Raw genomic sequence first — 16,977 nt, forward strand, 5'->3', positions numbered from 1 at the left:
ATTTTTGTTCAGTATAAATTAGATATTTTATTTCAAATAAACTTGCAAAAATGTCTAAAAACATGCTTTCACTTTGTCCTTATGGGGTACTGTGTGTAGATGGGTGAGAATATATTTTTTAATTCAGGCTGTAACACAAAACGTGGAACAAATCAAAGGGTATGAATACTTTCTGAAGGCACTAGGTAATAGGGTGCCATTTGGGATGTATCCTGGGCGACAGTCATGCCAATAGAGGTTATACAGTCATGATCCTGATCAAAGTTTGATCTGTGGGCCTGGACATTTCAGAAGTGTGTAACATTGCCAGGGCTAGATTTACAACTGTATGCAACACCACACACACGCGTTATGTCCTTGTCATAACAAGCGCAGTAAAAGGAAAGGAAAACACCAGTGGTTAACGAAAGAAGAGGCAAAGTGCTACAAAACAGGAAAGCAACTATTTTAATTCCCCGCTCCAACTGAAGTTCAACAAGTTTACATCATCTCAACATTCTTCATCGGATTGAGACAGGCTTGGTTGAGGGGAATAGTAGTGCAACAAAAAGGCAAAATTAACCAGAGGTCTTATGTTTTGGTACGGAACAGAAAAATGAGCCTGATAATAGAAACATCATCCTTGGTCAAACACACTGCATTTCACTGGTTTATTAAAAACTCAGGCTGTTCATTTACCTGCTCTGAAATTCAGAGGTCTAGAAATAAGTTTCCTTTCTGTCCAAGCTTTGGTCTTAAAATCATTTGTGCTAGAATATGTAAATTATACTTTCTATTATGAGGCCTGGGCAGTGTCCAGAAGGACACACCGTAGCAACTGTTTGCAACGAAAAAAAGGTTATTCTTCAGGCAGTACCTCCCCGTTTCACTAAGTTTCAAAACGCCCTAGCTACTGAACATGATCCAGGTAGTAAATGCCTTTAGAGGAAAAGGCTATAGGGACACTCCTGACAGCAAACTGACGTCACATTTTGTTTAGTCTATTGCAGAGTCCCTATAGCCTCTGTCTTAACAGGGCCATTTGTGATACCAGACCCGAGACAATACCGCTGTCTTCCTTTCCCTGAGAGGGGACTTCTTAACATTGTATTTTCTCTAAACATCAAAATCACATGTTTATGCAACTGCTCCAAATGCTGGTTGGTACGTGTCTTTGTAAAGTTAGTCCTAGTACAATAAAAAGGGACACTAAGAGAAGATTAGTGCAGGGGGGCATAATAATATTTAAATGACAGGGAATTCACAAAAATAATAGCATATTTTCTAATTCCACAAATATTTAACAATGGATACTTATGAATAGCAATGCCTCAATTTCTATTAACTTTCAATAAATTCTTTGCACAATTTTAAGTCCCCATTTATGCAAAAGCAACAATTAATTCTATACAAGAGAGTAATTAATTAGAAACATAGAAATATAATGCAACACAAAACAGAACAGTGAGAAAAAACAGCCTCATTCGTATGAGCCTCCCTGGGAATAAAGAAACTGATGGCCTGTTATTAAGCGGACCCATGATACTTCACTCCATGCAATTTACATCCACACACACACACACACCTGGTGCAATACCACTGATTATGTTGACAGGTTTTGTTGGTAAATGATTTCAGTAATTGTTGGTGTCAAAAAAATAGCAACAGACGGTCAACTTTCAAATTTACTGTTGGGTGGGGTGATAATTAGGGTAGGAGTCTGAACAGGGAATTTGCTGGGGGTAACGTCAAGGAAAGATGCATTTTTTCCTTCCATTTCCAATCGGATGCCATAGAAGCTTTGGGGATGGGGAGCCAACGTTTTGTGGGGGGCTTGGGTGGGGGAGGATGGGAAGGAATGGGTAGAGGCAGAAGCAGCTGGGATTGGTTGGATTATACAGACTGGTAGCCGGTGCGACTCTTCCTCCGGCCAATCAAGTAAGAAATAAGCACAAGGACGATTAGGAAGCAGAGGGCCACGCCCACAGCGATGGGCACCAGAAAGCTCAAATCAGAGTCCATGAAGCACTCCACGGCTGCCACAGAGAAGAGACAGAAGAAGAGTTAGCGACATTAGCATTCTAGCAATTAGTCAGCAGAAAATACATTTTAGTCAAGAGAGAAGAAACAGGATTTGGTTAAGCTCTTCACAGACAACATAGATGACGAGGCTCGAAAAGCAGCAAGACCTCAGATCAGAACCCAGACATTCATCTACAACATGGGGGCGGTTCTGTCAGAGCATATTCGGTGATGGCAGATCTACAACAACACCGGGGATTCTGTCAGAACATGGGCAGTGACGGCAGTTAGGAAAATATTTGGCCATCATCTGCCATCTATAGTCAACCATGTTATAAGTGAGGAATAAGAGTCAGCCAATCAATTCTAAATATATCTACAAGAACTGTTACATGCCAAATGTTATCAACGGAGCCAAGCAATTTCTTTAACACAAACATCTTCTCCAACTCATTGTTTCATGAGAAAGAGCTTTCCTTCAGGTGAATTTCACAGTAAGGTTAACTTTGCACAGCACATATCAATTTGTAGTTAAATTAAAATCAACATGTATCCTGATGAGGAAAGATACAACCTCTGCATAGCAAGTGGGGTCATTTAGAAGTGCTCATAGCTAGAGCCCTGGTTTCTTTTTCTCCCAATGAAATATGCGATCAATACAATGAGGACCAGCACAGCCAGAGCAACCCCGACGGCTGTAGGAACGATCCAGCTCCCTGTCGTATCGTCTCGGCAATCCTCCGCTGGGTGACAGTAAAGAAAGTGGGCATGAGGGACGTTGCAGGGTGGAAGAAAGGTAAAACATGAAAATGGTGAATGCATGGTCATACTAGGACGCTTCTCAGTCAAGAATAGTTGGAAAACAAAGAGCAATTTACTAAAATGACCAGGGACCAATAACACTTATTTTCATAATTGTAAAATAAATAAAAAAAATGTTCCACGCCATTGTTTTGGGGGACAATTTCCATTCCCGTTTATTGCAGCGAAAAGCCTATTGAAAAGGAATTCAAAAATGAACATTTGTTTGGAGTTACACAGAAGAAAATACAATGCATCTTACATTTGGAGGATGGGCCTGTCCTGTAATAGGGAATTCCCTTTTCTTAACATGATGCATTTTGAATTCATAAAATAGGAGACATTTAGACTAGCGGAGAATACATTAAATGTAAAGATATCAAACCTGAATGAATCTCAAATGGACAAGCTTCATTGAGTAAGGCACAAATGTCACAATCACAACATTCATTATCATGTCAAGTGAATGAAAAAAATTGGGAGTAGTAAATGTTAAGATTCCAAAGGGTATTTTAGAATTGATTTTATACAGGGTCTGAGAAGCCAATTTTAGAATCATAGTAACAAACAGGATTTGTAGAAAAGCAGTGAATTTTCCAAGACACATCACACCGGACTGTAAAGCAAGAATCAAATATATTTGATAAGGAATAAATGAATCATTCACATAATCTGAAGAAAAATTGGTTGAATCAACAGCAATTTAAGGCAGCAATCAAATGTATTCATGTCTCATGCTGACCACCGCACTACAACATAATACCCATTGTATCCCATTCTAACAGTATAAAAATATACACATCCTGTGGACAATGACCTTTACTACCACTCTCTGTCGACAGGTACAACTTACAAGGTGTTAACTGGGCAGGGTTGGAGTTAATTCCATTTAATTTCAGTCAATTCAGGAAGTAAACAAAAATTTACATTCAAATGTTCCTCACTGAAGAGCAGAGAGGACAATTGGAATTAGAAATCAATTTACTGAAATTGTCTTGATTGTAAAATGCAATTGACCCCAGCTCTGTTTACAAGTTCCCTTTACTAACTGGCAGCTTTCCGGAGCAGCATGCATTTTGAACTTACGTCAAACTTACTAAACGATTTAATGCATTTATATGTACAAAATAATCACCATCTGCGAAGAATACATTTGAATGGCAGCAAATAAGTCAACTACAGCTATCCCTTTTTGAAACCTAATGCCAAGATGTCATGACGGGAGAGGGGGTTTGGTTTCATTTCTCTTTTCAGGTTCATCTTTTACATCCTCATGGACTTTTCAGAGTTAGTTTAACACTTCAAGGTAGATTTCACACCTCACAAAATGAACCAGTCAGTCAAAGGGTTAACACATAATTCTGAGACAAACAGACATTAGTGGCAAACATGTCAACTAGTGCTGTGTGTGAACATATAGGGACAGATCCCTTGTTTGGTAACGTCAACTTGGAGAAAGCACTATATGCCAATAATACCACTGTTTTTTAATGTGGCCACACAGATTTCAGTCGTAAAGTCTTCCCTTTCCAGATTCAAACTATTGTGACTAGTGGATTATCAGTAAGGGGAGAGAGGAGAGCGAAGCAGCAGACCTTTATCCTGGTTAGTTAGTAAGGAGTTCCTGAGACAAAACAAAGCTACTCAATGTAGTCTCATTGAGCTGCGAGGCAAATTCTAAAATGTTCAAGTTGTCAAAATGTTGCGCTGCTACAATGAATTGCGAGGATGAATGAAACCACAAAAGAAAGGTTGAACTGAAATGTACACAGAAATTAAATAACAACATATGAAACAAAAAAAAAAAGTGAGGGAGAGGGAGCATGATTCACCGTGACAAGGGCACGGCACCCAATTGTCACAACTCCTCGTGAAAATGTGCAAACAGTAGCACAAGTACTCTGACTGGAGTTTCTATAAAATATGCTACTTGATCAAAAGAGAGCCTACACTGAACAAGAATCATTGGAAACAACCACTTTCAGTGATTCTGCAATAAATAAGGCCTTCTATACTGTACTGGTAAACACAGAGGCAGAGAATCCTGCACCGCTCCTTTCCCAAAAAAAAAGGGGAGAAGGGGGGAAAAAAAAATACAAAGCAAATCAAACAAAAAGGGAAATTACACAAAGAACATGGGTGGTCCAACCTGGTCCTGGAGAGCGTTTTGAGTATTCAGATTTACCTGAACAAAGCTACTCAAATCTAAACTTAAGCGAAGCTAGCCTAATCAAGTCTAAAAGCAGCTTTTAAGAGTGGCTGACTATTCCAGTTTTGTGAGTTAGTCATTAATGGAAAGATTACACAGCCAATCCAGGATCAGGCTTTGGGACCCCCCTGACACATAAGGATCAAACTGTGTTCTGGATTCATGATCACAGATTGCTTTTTAGAGGGTTTGATATCCCACATAGGTCTTCCTTCGACCAATCACGTAAGCAATCACTACAATGAGAATCAAGCAGGCCAGGGCTGCACCAACAATGACTGGGATTAAGATGCTGGTGTCATCCAGTGAACATTCATGGGCTGCAGATGAGAGAGAGAATCAATGAGCACGACTCGGAACATCTCATGCTCATTTGGTTGTTAATCAGTTTAAGCAGGGGCAGAAACATGGCATAGTATAAAATACATATGAACATTTTAGTCATTTAGCAGACGCTCTTATCCAGAGCAACTTAAAGGAGCAATTAGGGTTAAGTGTCTTACTCAAGGGCACAGATTTTGTTTACCTAGTTGGCTCGGGGATTCGAACCAGGAACCTTTCGGTTACTGGCACAAAGCTATTAACCACTAGGCTACCCGCTGCTCTAAATACTTAGCCGTTTCTCACTGAACTGGACAGTTGACCTATTCTACTGATACCAATAGTGGTTATTATTATTCAAGCATTTTTGCTGCATTTGGCTCTAGTAACCCTAGTAAGCTGTAGCATATGGCTAACACAACACAAAGGTATTGATAACAATTCACCATCTCAGAGTCACCTACCTGTAGCAAATTCCCCTTTTTCAACCCCAAAGGGCTGGACGCGAAGCTTGAACGTGTAGAGAGTGAGCGTTTCGGTGACAGTTAATGTCTGCTCCTTGTTGCACATGTAGGAGCTGCCTACCGCCGCAGCCCAAATGGACATGTTGGTATTGACTGCAACGACAGCCGCCCCTGGACGTAACACACAGAGTGAGCAAAGAGAGTAGAGGTTTTAATATGCATTGTATATACTGTGTATGTATGTAATGTATAGTGTTTATTCTTATAAAGTCGCACTGTGTCCAAGACAACTTTCCTCTGGGGGACAATAAAGTTGATCCTATACTAACGCCCAAATAGGGACTTGGTTTTCTACGCTAGTGCTTTCTGAAAGGGTTTGTAGTGCTAGGTTGCATACCAGTGGCTGGTTTCACTGTGACGTTCAGAGCGTGCAGGTGGAACTTCTTGCTGTCCTGTAACGAGCAAGGAAACACGTTGAACAGGAGACAGACCTTACGCTGCATCCTACCGCCTTAGTCCAGCTGTCTACAAGCTAAATGCAGACAACCAGGATAATAACGGCCATGGTTTCAGATATTTGGCCTCGTCGACTTACGTTGCTGAAAGTGAACATGATTTTGATTGTGTCCGATGTCAGTGTGAGGTTGCTGCTGTTGACCCCACAGGCCCCGCTCACATTAGTCGCACTGGGCACCAGGTTGATGGTCTCCACTTTCTAATAAAGGGGAAAGGGAGAGGGGGATACCTAGTCAGTTGTACAACAACACATTCGACTGAAAACACAGGTTGATAAACAACAAGAACATTGACATACTAGTAACAACAACCTATCTTCATAGACAAGTCAAGTTCTCTGTGACAAACATGTCTGAACCCTTTCCACTGAACAGGCAATTGCATGATAAAGTAAGAAAACATCAAAAGGGCCCATTTTAAAATGGCTATTCTATGTGTATACATACGTCTCCTTGCTTGAAGCCGATCCGCAGGCCGAAGGTGGCCATTAAGCAGGCTGTACTGTTGAAGTCGGGTGCAATGCTGTAATTTCCAGTGGTGGGTGTGGGCAGTGTAGGGGTAGAAGTGGGGGCAGCTGTGGTGGTAACGGTCGTGGTGGGCGCCACAGTGGTGGAGGTTAGGTCAGCAGCGCATACAGTGTCTGTGTAGGAAGAAGAGAGAAAGACTTTTCAGAGAACCAACAGGGTTGGGATCAATTCCATTTCAATTCAGTAAGTAAACTGAACTTCAGTTCACTTTTTGAATTGATTGTATTGAAATGGAATTGACTTCAACCCTGGAGAACAGACACAGTAATAGTGTTTGACATTATGCACAATAAATCAGATAATTTTGTCACAGTTGATCCTACAATGGCCTGATGCTTGCTCAACCTACCGGTGTCACTTTTGCTGCCGTTTGTCACAAACGCCTGTAAAGTAACATCATACAGTGTCTGAGTGACAGACTCTACTCTCTGGACATTTTCGCTCTTGCAGGAGTAGTAGGTATCCACACCCACGTTGGTGATCCTTGGCTTTGCTGTCACAGACTTGGTTTCTAAACCCAAGAGAGATTCAGTCAAATATCAGTAAACGTCATATCAACCAGTACCGAATGGGTATATCATGAATGAACAGTATCATGACAAGGCTGTGTAGTCACTAGTTACCGTTTGATGTAGAGTTGGTGAAGACGCTTGAGTCATTGAGGTTGTAGGTGAAGACAATGGAATCTACTTGGTACGTTTTGTTGTCCTTAGTGAATTCAACCGCCCAGCTGTGCCCGTCCCCAAAACCGAGTTTCAATGTTGATGTTGTGTTTTTGCAGGTGCTCCCTTCTGTTGTCACATTTTCAGGCAGTACAAAAAGAACCGTTTCGCTCTGAAATGGGACGAAAATATTGGACAGTCATTAAGAAAGTGACAAGAGGGGAATCCCATTCCTTCAAGTACTTTCTCAGAAACAGGGCTATTTCAGATGCTTAGGTCATGTGAAAATAGTACTGTTGACATAACAGTGTGTCCGTTCTTATGATGGATTAGGAGGGGGGAAAAAAAGAAACAAATATTTTATATCCTGGGAAATATTTAGGCCTATAAATCATCCGACTGAGATGGGAGTTAAAGAGAACCAAAAAAAAAAGAATGTTTTTTTTATATTTTTATATAAGGGCTATAACTTTGATGAACCCTGGTGAATAGACAAGCCATGACAACAGGATACAGTTAATCGCCCAAAATAATGGCACCCTAGCACTTTAAGTAACACAATTTTCCACCAAAATGTTGAAATTGACCAAACTATTTGGACTCCACAATTCTTTATTTCACTGTTATTACAGAACCTTTATTTTTTATTCAGAACTTAATATATCCATTTAAAATAAACAGAAATGGCATTGACATAATGATCCACACCCTAGACTTAATATTTGGTAGCACAGGATTGTCAAAATAACCGCAATCAAGCGCTTCCTATAGCCATCGATAAGCTTCCTGAACCTCTGTACTAGAAGTTTGGCCCAGTCCTCGTGTAAACGGTTCCAGTTCTCCCAGATTTGAAGGGTGCCTTCTACCAACTGCTGCTTTCAGATATCTCCACAAGTTTTCAATGGGATTTATCTGGACTCATTGCTGGCCACTTCAGAACAGTCCAGCATTTTGTCTTGAACCATTGCGCTCCAAAATGCCTTGGTATTGTCCTGATTTCATTATGCCATGCACACGTTCAAGACACCCAGTGCCAGAGGCAGCAAAGCAACCACAAAATATCACTGAACCTCCATGTTTGACTGTAGGGAAGGTGTTCTTTTCTTTGAAGGCTTAATTTTGTTTTCTGTGAACAGAGATGGTGTGTTTTACCAAAAAGCTCTAAGTTGGTCTCATCTCACTCTCCCAGATGGATTTTGGCATGTTCAGGTGTGTTTTGGCAAATTGCAGTCAGGCAGTAGCTTGCATAAGTATTCACCCCCCTTGGCATTTTTCCTATTTTGTTGCCTTACAACCTGGAATTAAAATAGATTTGAGGGTTGTATCATTGGATTTACACAACATGCCAACCACTTTGATGATGCTAATTATTTTTTGAGAAACAAACAAGAAACAGAATAGTTATGCACATTCAGTTCACCCCCCCGGTATTTCGGCCTATTCCTCCTGACAGAGCTGGTGTAACTGAGTCAGGTTTGTAGGCCTCCTTGCTCACACACGCTTTTTCAGTTCTGCCCACAAATTCTCTATAGAATTGTCAGGGCTTTGTGATGGTCACCCCAATACCTTGACTTTGTTGTAGCCTATCAGAAGCTTCTAGTGCCATGACATCATTTTCTGGAATTTTCCAAGCTGTTTAAAGGCACAGCCAACTTGGTGTATGTAAACTTCTGACCCACTGGAATTGTGACAGATTATTTCACTGTGTCTGTAAACAATTGTTGGAAAAATTACTTATGTCATGCACAAAGTAGATGTCCTAACCGACTTGCCAAAACTATAGTTTGTTAACAAGAAATTTGTGGAGTGGTTGAAAAACAAATTTTAATGACTCCAACCTAAGTGAATGTAAACTTCCGACTTCAACTGTGTGTGTGTGTGTGTGTGTGTATTATATATAAATAAATAAGAGAGATCATGTGACACTTAAATAAAGTCCACCTGTGTGCAATCTAACTAATTTTGTGACTTCTGATGGTAATTGGTTGCACCAGATCTTATTTTAGAGGCTTCATAGCAAAGGGGGTGAATACTTATGCAAGCAGCAGTTTTCCGTTTTTTATTTTATTTATAGAAACAAGTACATTTTTTCATTTCACCAATTGGGACTATTTTGTTTATGTCCATTACATGAAACCCAAATAAAAATCCATTTAAATGACAGGTTGTAATGCAACAAAATAGGAAAAATGCCAAGGGGATGAATACTTTATTTGGCACTGTATGTCTTTCTCTCAGCAGTGGAGTCCTCTTGGGTCTACTACCACCATATAACCCCCTTAGCGGCCAAATCCAGGGAGGTTGGCTGCAGTGGCATGGGCCTTAAACTTCTTGTTAAGATTACATACGGCGGAAACATGAACATCAAGGTCTCTGGAGATTGTAGCTAAGCATGTAGCCAAGCATGGACAATCTTGTATCTGACCTTAAACAGAAAATTCTCTCTTTTCTCCATGCTCATTGCGGTACACACAGTGACACGAAATAGGAGAATGAGTCCTTTTCTCTATTCAAACTGGTTGAATGAGTGATTTTTATATAGCAGACACCTGCAACTCACCACAGGCAAGTTCAATTCCAAAGTAAAAAGAATCAACACCTGCTTGAAATTAATTTGTAACTACTTCTAGAAGGTGCCAATAATATTGTCCGCGCCATTTTAGGATTTCTTTGTGGAATAAGATAACGTTTAGTAAATTATTCAGATTTTTTGATTTTGTTCAACTGCAAACCAAATACATGTATATGTGGATACTAAAATATTTATTAATTTCAAGACTTTTCTGGAAGAAACAGTTCATTATTTGAAAAAAGTGCAAGGGTGCCAATATTTTGGTCCATAACAATTTAGTCAACAGGGGAAAAAAACTAAACAGAAGACATTTCCCTGCAGTTGGGCTACTCCCTATACCCAGAGTCGATATTCATGTAGTCCGTTTATTTGTGTGGCTGTTCTTGGCTAGCTTAATGTTCTGTTCGGTAGCCAACTAGCACTCTCGTGGCTGCAAGTAATGCTTAAGTTGTTACAAGTGTATTGATATAAGTAGGACAAGTGATGACTGAGAAAAAAAAAACATATCGGAGTCGTCTTTCGATGGCTATGCATATTCCTGGCATGAGGCTAGTAACATAGCATCCCTCTCCATTGAATACAGGCAGTTGACGTCAACAACCCTCATCAAAATGTATATTCAATAAAATAAACCTCACTTAGCAAATAAGCCATAATTGTTTTGGGACCAAATTTGACACTTATTGACCTCCATAAAACGACGGGAAAAAATGGCACCTGCTGGAGGGAGACATTTTGAGTCAAGTACGCCCGCTCCTCCTCTCTGCTAATACCGAATGGGAGTATTGTCCTCTCCGTGACTGAATTAAAAACATTATTTCTCACAGTACGAAGCTTGACTCAACACTTTAATAAAGCAGTGCGATACCTGGAATGTTTTAAGAGTTCTCTAAAGGCTTAGATGTACTAGCCTGCAAATTAAAAACATTTCAATAGGAGTAAATATACAGATTACGCACCTTATTTACACCAACTTCATAGGTGACTGAGAAGTTGACCATCAAATTGGCGTAGAGGCATAATTTATTCTCTGTGTTGTTGACTGACACCTCAGTCGCATGTGACAGGTGGAGTTCTGCAATAGAAAAACAGTCTTGCATTTCATAATAACAAAAAAAACATGAAGACTTGTAAACAAACCCCTTTTCAATAAATTCAAGGTAAACACACATCTTACCAGCATAGGAAGGCTTATCTAACATGTGTCTTGGGTATTTTCTACTTCCCTTACATAAGTAGCCTAATGGCCTCAAATCACTGTAAAAGTCAGAGAGTGGGGAACACGTCATAGAATAACGATTTCCTAACAATCATTTTTAAACGGTTGATTAAACCGTTCATCAGCGGATTACTCTCACATGGGACTAACTGGTAGGTCACGGTTAGGCTTGACCTGGAGTGACAGGGACCACGTCACCCCGAGTGAGGCCCTAGCTTGCAACACAGGACTCTGGGGCCATTGCTCAGGCCAAATGAAAACATTCTACTGGAAATATACATTTTATGCATATGGGGGGGGGCGGGCGATCAGAGATTTACTACTGAAAACAAAACTAGAACTAGGATTCTGACTGTATTGAATATTAAAAGTGAATCCTGGCAAGATATCCATGGGCTCAATGTGCACATTCCGTCTATCAATCATAACAAGGGGATTGGTTTATAGACAGCAGCAATCACTTATCTAACTGGGAGGGTTTAAGACAGTTCCCAAACTGGTTTTATTTGCCCCTCCCAAGATTTGAGCAAAGAAATTGTATTTTTTTATTTTTTATTGTTGGACATGAGACTAAAAACACCAGAAAATCCACTCCAAGTGATTTTAATTTTGGAAATCTGTTCAAGTATAACAGAGTCATGATCATAATACAAATAATAATTAATTGGATTTATATAGCGCTTTTCCACCAACTAGGGTACTCAAAGAGCTTTACATAGGGGATAAGGTGAGTTTCCCCCTATCAATGTGTAGCACAGCGACCATTTTTGTGCCAGAACGCTCACCACACATCAGCTATCAAATTGTATTTGTCACATGCGCCGAATACAACAGGTGCAGACCTTAAAGTGAAATGCTTACTTACAAGCCGTTAACCAACAATGTAGTTAAGAAAAATAACTGGAAAGTATTTACTAAAATAAAATGCAGATTAAAAAAATACATACAACATTTAAAAAAAATGTCAAATTAAAGAGCAACAATTAAGTAATGAGGCTATATACAGGGGGGGGGGTAACAGTACAGAGTCAATGTGCGGGGGCACAGGATAGTTGAGGTATTATGTACATGTAAGTAAAGTGACTATGCATAGATAATAAACAGATAGTAGCAGCAGCGTAAAAATGGGGGTGAGGGTCAATGCAAATAGTCAGAGTATCCATTTGAATTGCTGTTCAGGTGTTGTCTTGGGGGTAGAAGCTGTTAAGAAGCCTTTGGGACCTAGACATGGCGCTCCGGTACCGCTTGCCGCACGGTAGCAGAGAACAGTCTATGACTTGGGTGGTTGGAGTCTGACAATTTTTAGGGCCTTCCTCTGACACCGCCTGGTATAGAGGTCTTATAGAGGTCTTGGATGGCAGCTTGGCCACAGTAATGTACTGGGCCGTACGCAATATCCTCTGTAGTGCCTTGCGGTCGGAGGCTGAGCAGTTGCCATACCAGGCAGTGATGCAACCAGTCAGGATGCTCTCGATGGTGCAGCTGTGGAACTTTTTGAGGATGTGAGAACCCATGCCCAATATTTTCAGTCTCCTGAAGGGGAATAGGTGTTGACATGCCCTCTTCACAACAGTCTAGGTGTGTTTGGACCATGATCTTTAGTTGGTGGTGTGGACACCAATGAACATGAAGCTCTCAACATGTTCCAAAAACAACCCCTTCAATGAGAATGTGGGCATCCTGTAGTCCACGATCATCTCCCTTGTCTTGATCACATTGAGGGAGAGGTTGTTATCCTAGGCACCACACTGCCAGGTCTTTGACCTCCTCCCTATAGGCTGTGTCATCACTGTTAGTGATCAGGCCCACTACTGTTGTGTCATCAGCAAACTTAATGATGGTGTTGGAGTCGTGCCTGGCCATGCAGTCATGAGTGAACAGGGAGTACAGGAGTGGACTGAGCACGCACCCCTGAGGGGCCCCTGTGTTGAGAATCAGTGTGGCAGGTGTTACCTACCCTTACCACCTGGGGGCAGCCTGTCAGGAAATCCAGGATCCAGTTGCAGATGGAGGTGTTTAGTCCCAGGGTCCTTAGCTTAGTGATGTGCTTTGAGGGCACTATGGTGTTGAATGCTGAGATGTAGTCAATGAATAGAATTCTCACGTAGGTGTTCCTTTGGTTCAGGTGGGAAAGGGCAGTGTGGAGTGCAATAGAGATTGCGTCATCTGTGGATCTGTTGGGGCGGTATGCAAATTGGAGTGGGTCTAGGGTTTCTGGGATGATGGTGTTGATGTGAGCCATGACCAGCCTTTCAAAGCACTTCATGGCTGCAGACAAAGTCATTTAGGCAGGTTAACTTGGTGTTCTTGGGACACAGAGACTATGGTGGTCTGCAGAGGCGGACTGAAACAGTAATTCAGGCCAGGAATTTGACTCCATCCCAGGCCACCCTGTTCACGCAAACCACCAGGTGGCAAATTTTGTAGGCTAACCCTATTTGTTAATGTAACGGGTAGCCTATCGGAACACTGAGTTTAAGGTATGCTATGGTTATGGGTCCACCACCAAACTCACTAGGAATACACCAATCATAGCACATACAAATGTACAAGGCTAGACACACGAAACGATTAGCCTACACTCTGTATATCTCATTCTCTTTTTAAAGAGTTTGCTCAAATGATTATCTCTATATTCAAGCATATCAAAAAACTTCACACACATTCACTGAACATACTTACTTTGTAACTTAAGTATAATACAAGTAAAAAAAGCACTCTTAAAAAAAAAAAAAAAGTAGATTACAATGTTCACTCACTGGTGTCCATAAAGCAAACAGCACAAAAATAAAACACATCTATACACTGAGTCAATTTTTACATGTGGAACAACTTCTGCTCACCAACTCCACACTTTCATCAGGATCCTCAAAGCCTTCCCATGATTCATCACTGGCAGCGGCAGCCCTGGTGTTGAACTTGTCCAATGCTGACTGTTTTAGTCTTTCCCACTGTTGTGCAAGGCTGATCAGTTCAGCCTGCAATGCCTCAACAGTGACATGTTCATCAAATTCCAGTAAGCATTTGCTGAGCTCCTTCATGGCTGTCTTTGGAAGGCCCTTTTCTCTGATCTCAGGAAAATGCTTCGGATTCATGCAGGAGACATCTGCACACAGCACTGCGTTTGCTGCATAACAGCGGTGAATACTTTCAACAAGTGTCCAGTACCACATTGTGGCTCTTGATTTTGTAATCCATGTTAGCATTAGCAATGGGCTCATCTTCTGCCAACTGACCTGGTTCTCTTCATTTTTTTTGTTCTCTTCTCTGGGAGAGCAGTCTGAGCTTCAGCATTACAGTCCTGCTGCTCTTCCAGAATGTCATTGGCCCACTCAAAGTTGTCTGCTGCCCTCTTCACACCCACAAAGTCTCGGGCACACTTTCTCAGGTTATCCCCCGTTCCCGTCACCAAGTGCTGTGACGATATCCATGCTACTTGTTTGCAAGTATTTAGAGAGATGGGACGTCTGCTCAAAAATCCTGAGAAAAACCTCAGCTGTAAGTATGGTTTCATACTTTAGGAGAGCATCCTCGTACCCTTGGGCCTTGGCAGGATTTATGGTCGCATCCTTTCCAATTCTTTCCATCGTGATGACCACATCAGTGTGAAGTGCATGGTCAGGCTTTCCTCAAGGACTCGACTTTGGCCCACAAGTGTGTTTCACCAATTACATCAAGCCGTCTGTGTCACCTGTCCTCACTGGTTTCCTCCCATAGCTTTATGCGCTTGTAGGAATCTTGAACGAACACTGCAATGTCATTCAGTAGTGAGAAAAGGGATTCACTTGCCACAACAACCCCAGTGGTGTCAGTCAGCACAAGGTTGAGGACACTATACGTGTACTTGGTTAGGAGACTCTCCTGTTAACAATGCAGAGAAGACCCTGTATTGTCCCTGCATATTAGCTGCTCCGTCTGTTGCATTACCAACACACTGCTTGATATCTTTGTCCATCTTCACAAGGGTCTTTTTCACAAGGTTCACAAAGTACAAAAAAAAAAAAAAAAACACAATAGCACAATTGGATAGGAACCCGTAAAACAGCAGCCCTCTACTCCGGCGCCAGGTGAGAACATGAGGAGTGATATGCCAATTAGGAATGAGGGGGATGATTAGGTGGCCATGATGGAATGTGGCCAGGTTGGGACTTTACCCATGAGGGGGTGAACACCCCTACTCTTACAATAAGTTTAATGGGATTTTGATTGACCACAGTCAGGACACCCTTTTTAACATCCCATCTGAAAGACAGCACCCTAAGCAGGGCAATGTCCCCAAATTTAATCAAGGTTTGAAATGATTATATTTTTGTCAAATATGATCTGTTTAGACTACAAGTTGACTGGAAGAAAGCTAAACGTATTTATTTTTACGGCTGGATTTATTTTTACGGCTGGATCTAGTTGATCCCTGGTTTAAGATTTCACAGCAGTCAGCCACCGTTTCACAACTAAACAACACTGTTGGCAAAGGGCAATCAAGAGATGCTTGGTCATGAGTTGCTACAGATTGTACGCGAGCTAATGTTAAAAACCAACGACTGTTGGTGTCCATTACTTGGCGTTACAGGAAAGCAGGTTAGTTTGTATGGGGCTCACTTGTAATGGACACCAATCGTTGGTATATCACTTCATCTGGGGTAAAATCTGTAGCGAGGTCATGAGACAACCTCCTGATCAACAAGCTTGCTAGGTAACGTTAGCTAGCTAAATAAGATACAACCTTTGAGGTGTGAAACCTTAATTTCCTTTAAACTAAGATTTTGGATTTACAACAGTAACTGGTTGCTGTGGATAGCTACGAAAATGTCATGCAACAAAGTGACTAACGACGTTAGCAGATTAGTAGCTAGGTAGGTGTTCTGAGCCAAGTCATCTTGTCACATGTTGTTCCAAATAAATTGGGTGAATGAAACTGGTGGATTGTTGACAGGTTGAGGTTTGATAGACACAAATGACAATATAAAGTCAAATACAATGTCTAAACATGACTTGGGGTTATAGCAATAGAGGGAAAACTCGTTTTTTTCCTCTGTCCATCCGGGAAGAAGTCCTATCTGCAACTGCTAAATAACACAGCAGGCGCGTTACCTAGCTAAATAAGCATGACATGTCAACAGTTCCATAAACTTCAAGAATGAGATTATGGATATCAATTTATTTTTGGAACCAACGTTAAACTAAGTTATAGTTAACGTTTGTTTGCTAGCTACTGGCGTAGAAAATAAATAGCTATCAAGCTAACAGTCTGGTAGAGGATAGGCCTGAAGTGACGGAGCACCGAAAGTTTCCTCTTTTGTGACCCACAATATTAGCCAACGGTGACACAAAGCAATATTACTTTAAATTGTCTAAACATACCATTTCCAAGAGCCAGGAACAAAACCACAAACGCGCACCAAAACATGATAACTTGGTAGCCAAAACACTTCACCCGGAAACAACAGCGTTCGACTTCGGCTACCTTCCAAATGTGCAGCTCGAGCTCATTTACCGTAAAAGCGCCAGGAAATTAAAGTCATATGACTTGCGGGCAGAGCTTCCTATAATAAGCACGTATCAGAACTCCACAATAAATGTGCTTTGAATAAACGTAGTTGCTACTTCTCCCCCTGAATAAGTGACAAAATATGGATTTTGTAGAATCATGTTCCTGTTTATTTTGTGACACACATCACCCAAACA

The 16,977-nt window shown here is 41.1% G+C and overlaps 1 protein-coding gene across 3 annotated transcripts; it reads right to left on the reverse strand.

Annotated features, from left to right (window-relative positions):
* Window positions 1–431: 431 nt before the first annotated feature.
* Window positions 432–16,960, reverse strand: LOC106604436 (lysosome-associated membrane glycoprotein 2). 3 transcript variants are annotated; one of them, XM_014199045.2, is made up of 9 exons: window positions 16,654–16,960; window positions 11,033–11,148; window positions 7,463–7,673; window positions 7,189–7,350; window positions 6,759–6,952; window positions 6,392–6,511; window positions 6,194–6,248; window positions 5,797–5,967; window positions 432–2,015 (listed from the first exon to the last, which is right to left on the reverse strand). In XM_014199045.2, exons 1-9 carry the CDS (start codon window positions 16,697–16,699, stop codon window positions 1,873–1,875), a joined length of 1,218 nt encoding a protein of 405 aa, XP_014054520.1. In that variant the 5' UTR covers window positions 16,700–16,960; the 3' UTR covers window positions 432–1,872. The 3 variants fall into 3 exon arrangements, with proteins under 3 accessions (XP_014054520.1, XP_045573959.1, XP_014054521.1); XM_045718003.1 differs by lacking the exon at window positions 432–2,015 and adding an exon at window positions 2,023–2,744; XM_014199046.2 differs by lacking the exon at window positions 432–2,015 and adding an exon at window positions 2,950–5,331.
* Window positions 16,961–16,977: the final 17 nt, after the last annotated feature.

Source organism: Salmo salar, chromosome ssa05 (assembly GCF_905237065.1).
Source record: "Salmo salar chromosome ssa05, Ssal_v3.1, whole genome shotgun sequence".
In the NCBI taxonomy this organism is placed as follows: Eukaryota; Metazoa; Chordata; class Actinopteri; order Salmoniformes; family Salmonidae; genus Salmo; species Salmo salar.